The sequence below is a fragment of the Hyla sarda genome, unplaced genomic scaffold, assembly GCF_029499605.1.
Source record: "Hyla sarda isolate aHylSar1 unplaced genomic scaffold, aHylSar1.hap1 scaffold_334, whole genome shotgun sequence".
NCBI classification, from domain to species: Eukaryota; Metazoa; Chordata; class Amphibia; order Anura; family Hylidae; genus Hyla; species Hyla sarda.
Genome location: NW_026610087.1, coordinates 66488 through 83501, shown reverse-complemented (window position 1 = coordinate 83501; position 17014 = coordinate 66488). Strand labels below are relative to the sequence as shown.

The 17014-nt window shown below is 31.9% G+C and overlaps 1 protein-coding gene across 2 annotated transcripts in view; it reads right to left on the bottom strand.

The window, feature by feature from the left end:
* The window catches only part of LOC130330318 (mitochondrial chaperone BCS1), a 74302-nt gene that overhangs the window by 55003 nt on the left and 2285 nt on the right, over nucleotides 1-17014 (bottom strand). For both annotated transcript variants that reach the window (XM_056553591.1, XM_056553592.1), the window contains exons 2-5: nucleotides 9168-9524; nucleotides 8717-8856; nucleotides 5639-5833; nucleotides 5499-5562 (exon numbers count right to left, since the gene is read on the bottom strand). In XM_056553591.1, the coding sequence (XP_056409566.1) occupies nucleotides 5499-5562; nucleotides 5639-5833; nucleotides 8717-8856; nucleotides 9168-9487 (719 nt within the window). In that variant the 5' untranslated portion in view covers nucleotides 9488-9524. The remainder of the gene's footprint in view (nucleotides 1-5498; nucleotides 5563-5638; nucleotides 5834-8716; nucleotides 8857-9167; nucleotides 9525-17014) is intronic.

Here is a 17014-nt window from a genome sequence, read left to right as displayed (position 1 = left end):
ACAGTATATAGTATACACTTATACCCCTTATACAGTATATAGTATACACTTATACCCCTTATACAGTACATAGTATACACTTATCCCCCTTATACAGTATATAGTATACACTTATACCCCTTATACAGTACATAGTATACACTTATCCCCCTTATACAGTATATAGTATACACTTATCCCCCTTATACAGTATATAGTATACACTTATACCCCTTATACAGTATATAGTATACACTTATCCCCCTTATACAGTATATAGTATACACTTGTACTCCCTATACAGTATAAAGTATACACTTATCCCCCTTATACAGTATATAGTATACACTTATACCCCTTATACAGTATATAGTATACACTTATCCCCCTTATACAGTATATAGTATACACTTGTACCCCTTATACAGTATATAGTATACACTTATACCCCTTATACAGTATATAGTATACACTTGTACCCCCTATACAGTATATAGTATACACTTATCCCCCTTATACAGTATATAGTATACACTTATACCCCTTATACAGTACATAGTATACACTTATCCCCCTTATACAGTATATAGTATACACTTGTACCCCTTATACAGTATATAGTATACACTTATCCCCCTTATACAGTATATAGTATACACTTATCCCCCTTATACAGTATATAGTATACACTTATACCCCTTATACAGTACATAGTATACACTTATCCCCCTTATACAGTATATAGTATACACTTGTACCCCTTATACAGTATATAGTATACACTTATCCCCCTTATACAGTACATAGTATACACTTATACCCCTTATACAGTATATAGTATACACTTATACCCCTTATACAGTATATAGTATACACTTGTACCCCCTATACAGTATATAGTATACACTTATCCCCCTTATACAGTATATAGTATACACTTATCCCCCTTATACAGTATATAGTATACACTTATCCCCCTTATACAGTATATAGTATACACTTATACTCCCTATACAGTATATAGTATACACTTATACCCCTTATACAGTATATATTATACACTTGTACCCCTTATACAGTATATAGTATACACTTATCCCCCTTATACAGTATATAGTATACACTTATACCCCTTATACAGTATATAGTATACACTTATCCCCCTTATACAGTATATAGTATACACTTATCCCCCTTATACAGTATATAGTATACACTTATCCCCCTTATACAGTATATAGTATACACTTATCCCCCTTATACAGTATATAGTATACACTTATACTCCCTATACAGTATATAGTATACACTTATACCCCTTATACAGTATATAGTATACACTTATCCCCCTTATACAGTATATAGTATACACTTATCCCCCTTATACAGTATATAGTATACACTTATCCCCCTTATACAGTATATAGTATACACTTATACTCCCTATACAGTATATAGTATACACTTATACCCCTTATACAGTATATAGTATACACTTATCCCCCTTATACAGTATATAGTATACACTTATCCCCCTTATACAGTATATAGTATACACTTATACCCCTTATACAGTATATAGTATACACTTATACCCCTTATACAGTATATAGTATACACTTATCCCCCTTATACAGTATATAGTATACACTTATCCCCCTTATACAGTATATAGTATACACTTATCCCCCTTATACAGTATATAGTATACACTTATCCCCCTTATACAGTATATAGTATACACTTATACTCCCTATACAGTATATAGTATACACTTATACCCCTTATACAGTATATAGTATACACTTATCCCCCTTATACAGTATATAGTATACACTTATCCCCCTTATACAGTATATAGTATACACTTATACCCCTTATACAGTATATAGTATACACTTATACCCCTTATACAGTATATAGTATACACTTATACCCCTTATACAGTATATAGTATACACTTATACCCCTTATACAGTATATAGTATACACTTATCCCCCTTATACAGTATATAGTATACACTTATCCCCCTTATACAGTATATAGTATACACTTATCCCCCTTATACAGTATATAGTATACACTTATACTCCCTATACAGTATATAGTATACACTTATACCCCTTATACAGTATATAGTATACACTTATCCCCCTTATACAGTATATAGTATACACTTATCCCCCTTATACAGTATATAGTATACACTTATACCCCTTATACAGTATATAGTATACACTTATACTCCCTATACAGTATATAGTATACACTTATCCCCCTTATACAGTATATAGTATACACTTGTACTCCCTATACAGTATAAAGTATACACTTATCCCCCTTATACAGTATATAGTATACACTTATACCCCTTATACAGTATATAGTATACACTTATCCCCCTTATACAGTATATAGTATACACTTATCCCCCTTATACAGTATATAGTATACACTTATCCCCCTTATACAGTATATAGTATACACTTATCCCCCTTATACAGTATATAGTATACACTTATCCCCCTTATACAGTATATAGTATACACTTATCCCCCTTATACAGTATATAGTATACACTTATCCCCCTTATACAGTATATAGTATACACTTATCCCCCTTATACAGTATATAGTATACACTTATCCCCCTTATACAGTATATAGTATACACTTATCCCCCTTATACAGTATATAGTATACACTTATCCCCCTTATACAGTATATAGTATACACTTATCCCCCTTATACAGTATATAGTATACACTTGTACCCCTTATACAGTATATAGTATACACTTGTACCCCTTATACAGTATATAGTATACACTTATACCCCTTATACAGTATATAGTATACACTTATCCCCCTTATACAGTATATAGTATACACTTATCCCCCTTATACAGTATATAGTATACACTTGTACCCCTTATACAGTATATAGTATACACTTGTACCCCTTATACAGTATATAGTATACACTTATACCCCTTATACAGTATATAGTATACACTTATCCCCCTTATACAGTATATATTATACACTTATACTCCCTATACAGTATATAGTATACACTTATCCCCCTTATACAGTATATATTATACACTTATACTCCCTATACAGTATATAGTATACACTTATACCCCTTATACAGTATATAGTATACACTTATCCCCCTTATACAGTATATATTATACACTTATACTCCCTATACAGTATATAGTATACACTTATCCCCCTTATACAGTATATATTATACACTTATACTCCCTATACAGTATATAGTATACACTTATCCCCCTTATACAGTACATAGTATACACTTATCCCCCTTATACAGTATATAGTATACACTTGTACCCCTTATACAGTATATAGTATACACTTGTACCCCTTATACAGTATATAGTATACACTTGTACCCCTTATACAGTATATAGTATACACTTATACCCCTTATACAGTATATAGTATACACTTATCCCCCTTATACAGTATATAGTATACACTTATCCCCCTTATACAGTATATAGTATACACTTGTACCCCTTATACAGTATATAGTATACACTTGTACCCCTTATACAGTATATAGTATACACTTGTCCCCCTTATACAGTATATATTATACACTTATACCCCTTATACAGTATATAGTATACACTTATACCCCTTATACAGTATATAGTATACACTTATCCCCCTTATACAGTATATAGTATACACTTATCCCCCTTATACAGTATATAGTATACACTTATCCCCCTTATACAGTATATAGTATACACTTATCCCCCTTATACAGTATATAGTATACACTTGTACCCCTTATACAGTATATAGTATACACTTGTACCCCTTATACAGTATATAGTATACACTTGTACCCCTTATACAGTATATAGTATACACTTATCCCCCTTATACAGTATATAGTATACACTTATCCCCCTTATACAGTATATAGTATACACTTATCCCCCTTATACAGTATATAGTATACACTTATCCCCCTTATACAGTATATAGTATACACTTATCCCCCTTATACAGTATATAGTATACACTTGTACCCCTTATACAGTATATAGTATACACTTGTACCCCTTATACAGTATATAGTATACACTTATCCCCCTTATACAGTATATAGTATACACTTATACTCCCTATACAGTATATAGTATACACTTATACCCCTTATACAGTATATAGTATACACTTATACTCCCTATACAGTATATAGTATACACTTATACCCCTTATACAGTATATAGTATACACTTATACCCCTTATACAGTATATAGTATACACTTATCCCCCTTATACAGTATATAGTATACACTTATCCCCCTTATACAGTATATAGTATACACTTATCCCCCTTATACAGTATATAGTATACACTTATCCCCCTTATACAGTATATAGTATACACTTATCCCCCTTATACAGTATATAGTATACACTTATCCCCCTTATACAGTATATAGTATACACTTATACCCCTTATACAGTATATAGTATACACTTATCCCCCTTATACGGTATATAGTATACACTTTTACCCCTTATACGGTATATAGTATACACTTATCCCCCTTATACAGTATATAGTATACACTTATACCCCTTATACAGTATATAGTATACACTTATCCCCCTTATACAGTATATAGTATACACTTATCCCCCTTATACAGTATATAGTATACACTTGTACCCCTTATACAGTATATAGTATACACTTATCCCCCTTATACAGTATATAGTATACACTTGTACCCCTTATACAGTATATAGTATACACTTATCCCCCTTATACAGTATATAGTATACACTTATACTCCTCTAGTATTACGGATTATTGGTAATGTTAGTAGTTAGGTTAATCCAATAAACTGATAAATGTGACTATAAATGGCTCCAATAAATCATAGTCAGTAGAGTAATATCTGGGATTAGACGGATAATGGCTCATCTCACAGCTCTCAGTGGGGGACACCTCTCAGTGGGGGACACCTCTCAGTGGGGGACACCTCTCAGTGGGGGACAGCTCTCAGTGGGGGACACCTCTCAGTGGGGGACAGCTCTCAGTGGGGGACACCTCTCAGTGGGGGACAGCTCTCAGTGGGGGACAGCTCTCAGTGGGGGACAGCTCTCAGTGGGGGACACCTCTCAGTGGGGGACACCTCTCAGTGGGGGACAGCTCTCAGTGGGGGACAGCTCTCAGTGGGGGACAGCTCTCAGTGGGGGACACCTCTCAGTGGGGGACAGCTCTCAGTGGGGGACACCTCTCAGTGGGGGACACCTCTCAGTGGGGGACACCTCTCAGTGGGGGACACGTTTCTTTAACCATGAGTGTCCCTTATTGGGAGATTGTACTGTATATACAGCAGGGGTAGGAGAGGAGTGCTGGGTCATGTAGTCCGCCCCATAGTATTCCTTTATGTGTGTTTTCCAGGACGCCCCTATATTGTATGGGTAATGTTACCAAACAATCATAATGGACTTACATGAAGCTGCTCTTCCCACATCCCGGCGGGCCGTATAGGAGATATCCTCGTCTGTACGGGATTCCTAGGATTTATAATGAAGATTAAATATATTTCTCAGGGGTCCGCAGGACAATGCTGCCCCCATGGTCCCGATTTACCTCGCTCACTGTACCACTTCGGATTGTCGATGAATCCCTTCACATCCTGAACAATTTTATCGGAGATGCCTTCTTCTAGCACCACAGAGGTCAGGGGTCGTCTGCGTCTAGGGAAACCAAATGGTCGCCATTCTGACCCCAGCGCCGTGTACATCACCGTCTTCCCTTCCTGCTGGCGCAGAGCGAGTTCTCTGGCTATAGAGAAGAGAAGAAACATTACAGCGCGGTGTCGCAGTGTATTATATCATATCTCATTGTATCATATTGTATTCTATCGTATCTAATTGTATCATATCTAATTGTATCGTATTGTATTCTATTGTATCGTATTGTATTCTATTGTATCTAATTGTATCGTATTCTATCGTATCTAATTGTATCGTATTGTATTCTATCATATCTTATTTTATTGTATTCTATCGTATCTAATTGTATTGTATTCTATCGTATCTAATTGTATCGTATCTAATTGTATTGTATTCTATCGTATCTCATTGTATCGTATCTAATTGTATTGTATTCTATCGTATCTAATGGTATCGTATTGTATTCTATCGTATCTCATTGTATCGTATCTAATTGTATCGTATCTAATTGTATTGTATTCTATCGTATCTCATTGTATCGTATTGTATTCTATTGTATCTAATTGTATCGTATTCTATCGTATCTAATTGTATCGTATTGTATTCTATCATATCTTATTTTATTGTATTCTATCGTATCTAATTGTATCGTATTGTATTCTATCATATCTTATTTTATTGTATTCTATCGTATCTAATTGTATCGTATTGTATTCTATCGTATCTAATTGTATTGTATTCTATCGTATCTAATTGTATTGTATCTAATTGTATTGTATTCTATCGTATCTCATTGTATCATATCTAATTGTATCGTATCTAATTTTATCGTATTCTATCGTATTTAATTGTATCGTATTGTATTCTATCGTATCTTATTTTATTGTATTCTATCGTATCTAATTGTATCGTATCTAATTGTATTGTATTCTATCGTATCTTATTTTATTGTATTCTATCGTATCTAATTGTATCGTATTCTATCGTATCTAATTGTATCGTATTCTATCGTATCTAATTGTATTGTATTCTATCGTATCTAATTGTATCATATTGTATTCTATCGTATCTAATTGTATCATATTGTATTCTATCGTATCTAATTGTATCATATTGTATTCTATCGTATCTAATTTTTGTTGTATCTAATTGTATCGTATTGTATTCTATCGTATCTTATTTTATTGTATTCTATCGTATCTAATTGTATCGTATCTAATTGTATTGTATTCTATCGTATCTTATTTTATTGTATTCTATCGTATCTAATTGTATCGTATTCTATCGTATCTAATTGTATCGTATTCTATCGTATCTAATTGTATTGTATTCTATCGTATCTAATTGTATCATATTGTATTCTATCGTATCTAATTGTATCATATTGTATTCTATCGTATCTAATTGTATCATATTGTATTCTATCGTATCTAATTTTTGTTGTATCTAATTGTATCGTATTGTATTCTATCGTATCTTATTTTATTGTATTCTATCGTATCTAATTGTATCGTATTCTATCGTATCTAATTGTATTGTATTCTATCGTATCTAATTGTATTGTATCTAATTGTATTGTATCTAATTGTATTGTATTCTATCTTATCTTATTGTATCATATCTAATTGTATCGTATCTAATTTTATCGTATTCTATCGTATCTAAACATATCTTATTTTATTGTATTCTATCGTATCTAATTGTATCGTATTGTATTCTATCGTATCTTATTTTATTGTATTCTATCGTATCTAATTGTATTGTATTCTATCGTATCTAATTGTATCGTATTCTATCGTATCTAATTGTATTGTATTCTATCGATCTAATTGTATCGTATCTAATTGTATTGTATTCTATCGATCTAATTGTATCATATTCTATCGATCTAATTGTATCATATTCTATTGTATCATATTCTATCGATCTAATTGTATCATATTCTATTGTATCATATTCTATCGATCTAATTGTATCATATTCTATTGTATCATATTCTATCGATCTAATTGTATCGTATCTAATTGTATCATATTCTATCGATCTAATTGTATCATATTCTATTGTATCATATTCTATCGATCTAATTGTATCATATTCTATTGTATCATATTCTATCGATCTAATTGTATCGTATCTAATTGTATCATATTCTATCGATCTAATTGTATCATATTCTATTGTATCATATTCTATCGATCTAATTGTATCATATTCTATTGTATCATATTCTATCGTATCTTAATGTATCGCATTGTATTCTGTCTTATCTTATTGTATCATATTATATTGTATCTAATTGTATCATATTCTATTGTATATTATTGTATCATATCATATTATATTGTATCTAATTGTATCATATTCTATAGTATCTTATTGTATCATAATGTATTCTATCGTATCTAATTGTATCTTATTGTATTCTATCATATCTTATCGTATTGTATCATTCTATCGTATCTAATTGTATCGTATTCTGTCTTATCTTATTGTATTGTATCATATTCTATCGTATCTTGGTGTATGGTATTGTATTCTATTGTATCCAATTGTATCTTATTGTATTCTATCGCATCTTGTATCGTACAATATTCTCTTATCTAATTGTATCGGATCTTATTGTATCGTATTGTATTCTATCGTATCTAATTCTATCGTATTTCATGGTATCGTATTCTATCGTATCTAATTCTATCGTATTTCATGGTATCGTATTCTATCGTATCTAATTCTATCGTATTTCATGGTATCGTATTCTATTGTATCTTATTGTATCGTATAATATTCTATCGTATCTAATTGAATTGTATTACCTCGTAGCATATTTTGTCGCATTATTTCGTATCTTACTGTATTGTATCCTACTGTATCTAATTGTAACGTATTGTATTGTATAAAATTGTATCATATTCTATCGTATCGTGTTCTATCACATTATTGTATAGTATCTTATTGTGTCATATCGTATCGTGGACGTCCGTGGCAGAACCTTCTTGGAGAATGTGGAAGAAAAGGTCCCGATTAGTCCCGACTGCGGTGAACGTGACTGACTCCCATGGGGTCCCGCTGTGTAAGTCGATCATTTGCTTCTCACGATTTCTCTCTATACGAATCCACTTATTTCGGTACCTTAAAGAGAAGAAACAAAGATGGAGTCTACGGCCCTGTTCACGTGGTGGAATTTTTGCTGATTGTCCACATTTTCTTCTGGCGCCCGCTCGGACCGCTCAGAAGTGCGCCACCTCCATAGACGGCGATTCTTTTGGCTGGAGTCGGGATTTCTGTAGCAGAATCCTAGTGTAATTAATGGGAATGGACGTATGTCTTTTTTCAGCCATAGTAACTATGGAATCTGCTGCAGTGTGAACATGGCCTATTATATCACAGAGATGGGGAGGTCTGGATGAGGAATACATTGTCTCTGCGGGGGAAGTACTCACCAAATGAAGTGATTCCCGGGGCTGGGCACAAAGTCAAACTTGGTGCTGATGCGGCCGCTCTCGTGCTGCAGGTACGAGGTCTCTACGCTCAGATGTTGTGTACGTTTGGCGTGATGGGAGATCCAGCTCAGCAGCCATTGGTAACTCTTGTCCTTGCTGGGGACCTCCAGTGTTATCATGTAATGTCTCCGGAAGGCCACCATTCCAAGCTGGGCACTCTTACGGGCTAATGCCAGCGCCGTGCCCACGCCAACCAGACCAAACCCTGCCCCAAAGTAAGGGTTGTCCTTCAGGGCCGCCACGAAGTCTGAGAAGGGCATTGTGACTGATGATGAGGAGACCAGAGCAGCGTTATCTCTGTGGGGAGAGAACGGTAAGAGTCATCATACAGGGTGATGTAATACAGGGTGATGTAATACAGGGTGATGTGTAAGGGTGATGTATAATGATGTGTAATGGTGAAGTATAATGGAGATGTATAATGATGTATAATGGAGATGTATAATGGTGAAGTATAATGGTGATGTGTAATGATGTATAATGGTGATGTATAATGGTGATGTATAATGGTGATGTATAATGGTGATGTATAATGGTGATGTATAATGGTGATGTATAATGGAGATGTATAATGATGTATAATGATGTATAATGGAGATGTATAATGGTGATGTATAATGATGTATAATGGAGATGTGAAATGGTGATGTATAATGGAGATGTATAATGGAGATGTATAATGGTGATGTATAATGGAGATGTATAATGGTGATGTATAATGGTGATGTATAATGGAGATGTATAATGATGTATAATGGTGATGTATAATGGTGATGTATAATGGTGATGTATAATGATGTATAATGGTGATGTATAATGGTGATGTATAATGGAGATGTGAAATGGTGATGTATAATGGAGATGTATAATGGAGATGTATAATGGAGATGTATAATGGAGATGTATAATGGTGATGTATAATGGTGATGTATAATGGAGATGTATAATGATGTATAATGGTGATGTATAATGGAGATGTGAAATGGTGATGTATAATGGAGATGTATAATGGAGATGTATAATGGAGATGTATAATGGAGATGTATAATGGTGATGTATAATGGTGATGTATAATGGAGATGTATAATGATGTATAATGGTGATGTATAATGGTGATGTATAATGGTGATGTATAATGATGTATAATGGTGATGTATAATGGTGATGTATAATGGAGATGTATAATGGTGATGTATAATGGTGATGTATAATGATGTATAATGGTGATGTATAATGGTGATGTATAATGATGTATAATGGTGATGTATAATGGTGATGTATAATGGTGATGTATAATGGAGATGTATAATGGAGATGTATAATGATGATGTATAATGGTGATGTATAATGGTGATGTATAATGGTGATGTATAATGGTGATGTATAATGATGTATAATGGTGATGTATAATGGAGATGTATAATGATGTATAATGGTGATGTATAATGATGTATAATGGTGATGTATAATGGTGATGTATAATGGTGATGTATAATGGAGATGTATAATGGAGATGTATAATGGAGATGTATAATGGTGATGTATAATGGAGATGTGAAATGGAGATGTATAATGGTGATGTATAATGGTGATGTATAATGGAGATGTATAATGGTGATGTATAATGGTGATGTATAATGATGTATAATGGTGATGTATAATGGAGATGTATAATGGAGATGTATAATGGTGATGTATAATGGTGATGTATAATGGAGATGTGAAATGGTGATGTATAATGGAGATGTATAATGGTGATGTATAATGGTGATGTATAATGGAGATGTATAATGGAGATGTATAATGATGATGTATAATGGTGATGTATAATGGTGATGTATAATGGAGATGTATAATGGTGATGTATAATGATGTATAATGGTGATGTATAATGGAGATGTATAATGATGTATAATGGAGATGTATAATGGTGATGTATAATGATGTATAATGGTGATGTATAATGATGTATAATGGTGATGTATAATGGAGATGTATAATGATGTATAATGGTGATGTATAATGATGTATAATGGTGATGTATAATGGAGATGTATAATGATGTGTAATGATGTATAATGGTGATGTATAATGATGTATAATGGTGATGTATAATGGTGATGTATAATGGTGATGTATAATGATGTATAATGGTGATGTATAATGGAGATGTATAATGATGTATAATGGAGATGTATAATGGTGATGTATAATGGTGATGTATAATGGTGATGTATAATGATGATGTATAATGGTGAAGTATAATGGAGATGTATAATGATGTATAATGGAGATGTATAATGGTGATGTATAATGGTGATGTATAATGGTGATGTATAATGGTGATGTGTAATGATGTATAATGGTGATGTGTAATGGAGATGTATAATGGTGATGTATAATGGTGATGTATAATGGTGATGTATAATGGAGATGTATAATGGAGATGTATAATGGTGATGTATAATGGTGATGTATAATGGTGATGTATAATGGTGATGTATAATGATGTATAATGGTGATGTGTAATGATGTATAATGGTGATGTGTAATGGAGATGTATAATGATGTATAATGGTGATGTATAATGGTGATGTATAATGGTGATGTATAATGATGTATAATGGTGATGTATAATGGTGATGTATAATGGTGATGTATAATGGTGATGTATAATGATGTGTAATGATGTATAATGGTGATGTGTAATGGTGTATAATGGTGATGTATAATGGTGATGTATAATGGTGATGTATAATGGTGATGTATAATGGTGATGTATAATGGAGATGTATAATGATGTATAATGGAGATGTATAATGGTGATGTATAATGGTGATGTATAATGATGTATAATGGTGATGTATAATGGAGATGTATAATGGTGATGTATAATGATGTATAATGGTGATGTATAATGATGTATAATGGTGATGTATAATGATGTATAATGGTGATGTGTAATGATGTATAATGGTGATGTGTAATGGAGATGTATAATGATGTATAATGGTGATGTATAATGGTGATGTATAATGGAGATGTATAATGATGTATAATGGTGATGTATAATGATGTATAATGGTGATGTATAATGGTGATGTGTAATGGTGATGTATAATGGTGATGTATAATGATGTATAATGGTGATGTATAATGGTGATGTATAATGGTGATGTATAATGGTGATGTATAATGATGTATAATGGAGATGTATAATGATGTGTAATGATGTATAATGGTGATGTATAATGATGTATAATGGTGATGTATAATGGTGATGTATAATGGTGATGTATAATGATGTATAATGGTGATGTATAATGGAGATGTATAATGATGTATAATGGAGATGTATAATGGTGATGTATAATGGTGATGTATAATGGTGAAGTATAATGGAGATGTATAATGATGTATAATGGAGATGTATAATGGTGATGTATAATGGTGATGTGTAATGATGTATAATGGTGATGTGTAATGGAGATGTATAATGGTGATGTATAATGGTGATGTATAATGGTGATGTATAATGGAGATGTATAATGGAGATGTATAATGGTGATGTATAATGGTGATGTATAATGGTGATGTATAATGATGTATAATGGTGATGTGTAATGATGTATAATGGTGATGTGTAATGGAGATGTATAATGATGTATAATGGTGATGTATAATGGTGATGTATAATGGAGATGTATAATGATGTATAATGGTGATGTATAATGATGTATAATGGTGATGTATAATGGTGATGTATAATGGTGATGTATAATGGTGATGTATAATGATGTGTAATGATGTATAATGGTGATGTGTAATGGTGTATAATGGTGATGTATAATGGTGATGTATAATGGTGATGTATAATGGTGATGTATAATGGTGATGTATAATGGAGATGTATAATGATGTATAATGGAGATGTATAATGGTGATGTATAATGGTGATGTATAATGATGTATAATGGTGATGTATAATGGAGATGTATAATGGTGATGTATAATGATGTATAATGGTGATGTATAATGATGTATAATGGTGATGTATAATGATGTATAATGGTGATGTGTAATGATGTATAATGGTGATGTGTAATGGAGATGTATAATGATGTATAATGGTGATGTATAATGGTGATGTATAATGGAGATGTATAATGATGTATAATGGTGATGTATAATGATGTATAATGGTGATGTATAATGGTGATGTGTAATGGTGATGTATAATGGTGATGTATAATGATGTATAATGGTGATGTATAATGGTGATGTATAATGGTGATGTATAATGGTGATGTATAATGGTGATGTATAATGATGTGTAATGGTGATGTATAATGGAGATGTATAATGGTGATGTATAATGGTGATGTATAATGGTGATGTATAATGATGTATAATGGTGATGTATAATGGAGATGTATAATGATGTATAATGGTGATGTATAATGGTGATGTATAATGGTGATGTATAATGATGTATAATGGTGATGTATAATGGTGATGTATAATGGTGATGTATAATGGTGATGTATAATGGTGATGTATAATGATGTATAATGGTGATGTATAATGGAGATGTATAATGATGTATAATGGTGATGTATAATGATGTATAATGGTGATGTATAATGGTGATGTATAATGGTGATGTGTAATGGTGATGTGTAATGGTGATGTATAATGGTGATGTATAATGGTGATGTATAATGGTGATGTATAATGGTGATGTATAATGGTGATGTATAATGGAGATGTATAATGATGTATAATGGAGATGTATAATGGTGATGTATAATGGAGATGTATAATGATGTATAATGGTGATGTATAATGATGTGTAATGATGTATAATGGTGATGTATAATGATGTATAATGGTGATGTATAATGGTGATGTGTAATGATGTATAATGGTGATGTATAATGATGTGTAATGATGTATAATGGTGATGTATAATGATGTATAATGGAGATGTGTAATGGTGATGTATAATGATGTGTAATGATGTATAATGGTGATGTATAATGGTGATGTATAATGGTGATGTGTAATGATGTATAATGATGTATAATGGAGATGTATAATGGTGATGTCTAATGAGGTATAATGATGTATAATCATGTGTGATATGTGATGAGGACACGTGTAATATATAATATAGATGAGGACACGTGTAATATATACCAGTATAATATAGATGAGGACACGTGTAATATATACCAGTATAATATAGATGAGGACACGTGTAATATATACCAGTATAATATAGATGAGGACACGTGTAATATATACCAGTATAATATAGATGAGGACACGTGTAATATATACCAGTATAATATAGATGAGGACACGTGTAATATATACCATTATAGTATAGATGAGGACACGTGTAATATATACCAGTATAATATAGATGAGGACACGTGTAATATATACCAGTATAATATAGATGAGGACACGTGTAATATATACCAGTATAATATAGATGAGGACACGTGTAATATATACCAGTATAATATAGATGAGGACACGTGTAATATATACCAGTATAATATAGATGAGGACACGTGTAATATATACCAGTATAATATAGATGAGGACACGTGTAATATATACCAGTATAATATAGATGAGGACACGTGTAATATATAATATAGATGAGGACACGTGTAATATATACCAGTATAATATAGATGAGGACACGTGTAATATATACCAGTATAATATAGATGAGGACACGTGTAATATATACCAGTATAATATAGATGAGGACACGTGTAATATATACCATTATAGTATAGATGAGGACACGTGTAATATATACCAGTATAATATAGATGAGGACACGTGTAATATATACCAGTATAATATAGATGAGGACACGTGTAATATATACCAGTATAATATAGATGAGGACACGTGTAATATATACCAGTATAATATAGATGAGGACACGTGTAATATATACCATTATAATATAGATGAGGACACGTGTAATATATACCAGTATAATATAGATGAGGACACGTGTAATATATAATATAGATGAGGACACGTGTAATATATACCATTATAGTATAGATGAGGACACGTGTAATATATACCAGTATAATATAGATGAGGACACGTGTAATATATAGCAGTATAATATAGATGAGGACACGTGTAATATATACCAGTATAATATAGATGAGGACACGTGTAATATATACCAGTATAATATAGATGAGGACACGTGTAATATATACCAGTATAATATAGATGAGGACACGTGTAATATATACCAGTATAATATAGATGAGGACACGTGTAATATATACCAGTATAATATAGATGAGGACACGTGTAATATATACCAGTATAATATAGATGAGGACACGTGTAATATATACCAGTATAATATAGATGAGGACACGTGTAATATATACCATTATAGTATAGATGAGGACACGTGTAATATATACCAGTATAATATAGATGAGGACACGTGTAATATATACCAGTATAATATAGATGAGGACACGTGTAATATATAGCAGTATAATATAGATGAGGACACGTGTAATATATACCAGTATAATATAGATGGGACACGTGTAATATATACCAGTATAATATAGATGAGGACACGTGTAATATATAATATAGATGAGGACACGTGTAATATATACCAGTATAATATAGATGAGGACACGTGTAATATATACCAGTATAATATAGATGAGGACACGTGTAATATATAATATAGATGAGGACACGTGTAATATATACCAGTATAATATAGATGAGGACACGTGTAATATATACCAGTATAATATAGATGAGGACACGTGTAATATATAATATAGATGAGGACACGTGTAATATATACCAGTATAATATAGATGAGGACACGTGTAATATATACCAGTATAATATAGATGAGGACACGTGTAATATATACCAGTATAATATAGATGAGGACACGTGTAATATATACCAGTATAATATAGATGAGGACACGTGTAATATATAGCAGTATAATATAGATGAGGACACGTGTAATATATACCAGTATAATATAGATGAGGACACGTGTAATATATAGCAGTATAATATAGATGAGGACACGTGTAATATATACCAGTATAATATAGATGAGGACACGTGTAATATATACCAGTATAATATAGATGAGGACACTTGTAATATATACCAGTATAATATAGATGAGGACACGTGTAATATATACCAGTATAATATAGATGAGGACACGTGTAATATATACCAGTATAATATAGATGAGGACACGTGTAATATATACCAGTATAATATAGATGAGGACACGTGTAATATATACCAGTATAATATAGATGAGGACACGTGTAATATATACCAGTATAATATAGATGAGGACACGTGTAATATATACCAGTATAATATAGATGAGGACACGTGTAATATAATAATATAGATGAGGACACGTGTAATATATACCAGTATAATATAGATGAGGACACGTGTAATATATACCAGTATAATATAGATGAGGACACGTGTAATATATACCAGTATAATATAGATGAGGACACGTGTAATATATACCAGTATAATATAGATGAGGACACGTGTAATATATACCATTATAATATAGATGAGGACACGTGTAATATATACCAGTATAATATAGATGAGGACACGTGTAATATATAATATAGATGAGGACACGTGTAATATATACCATTATAGTATAGATGAGGACACGTGTAATATATACCAGTATAATATAGATG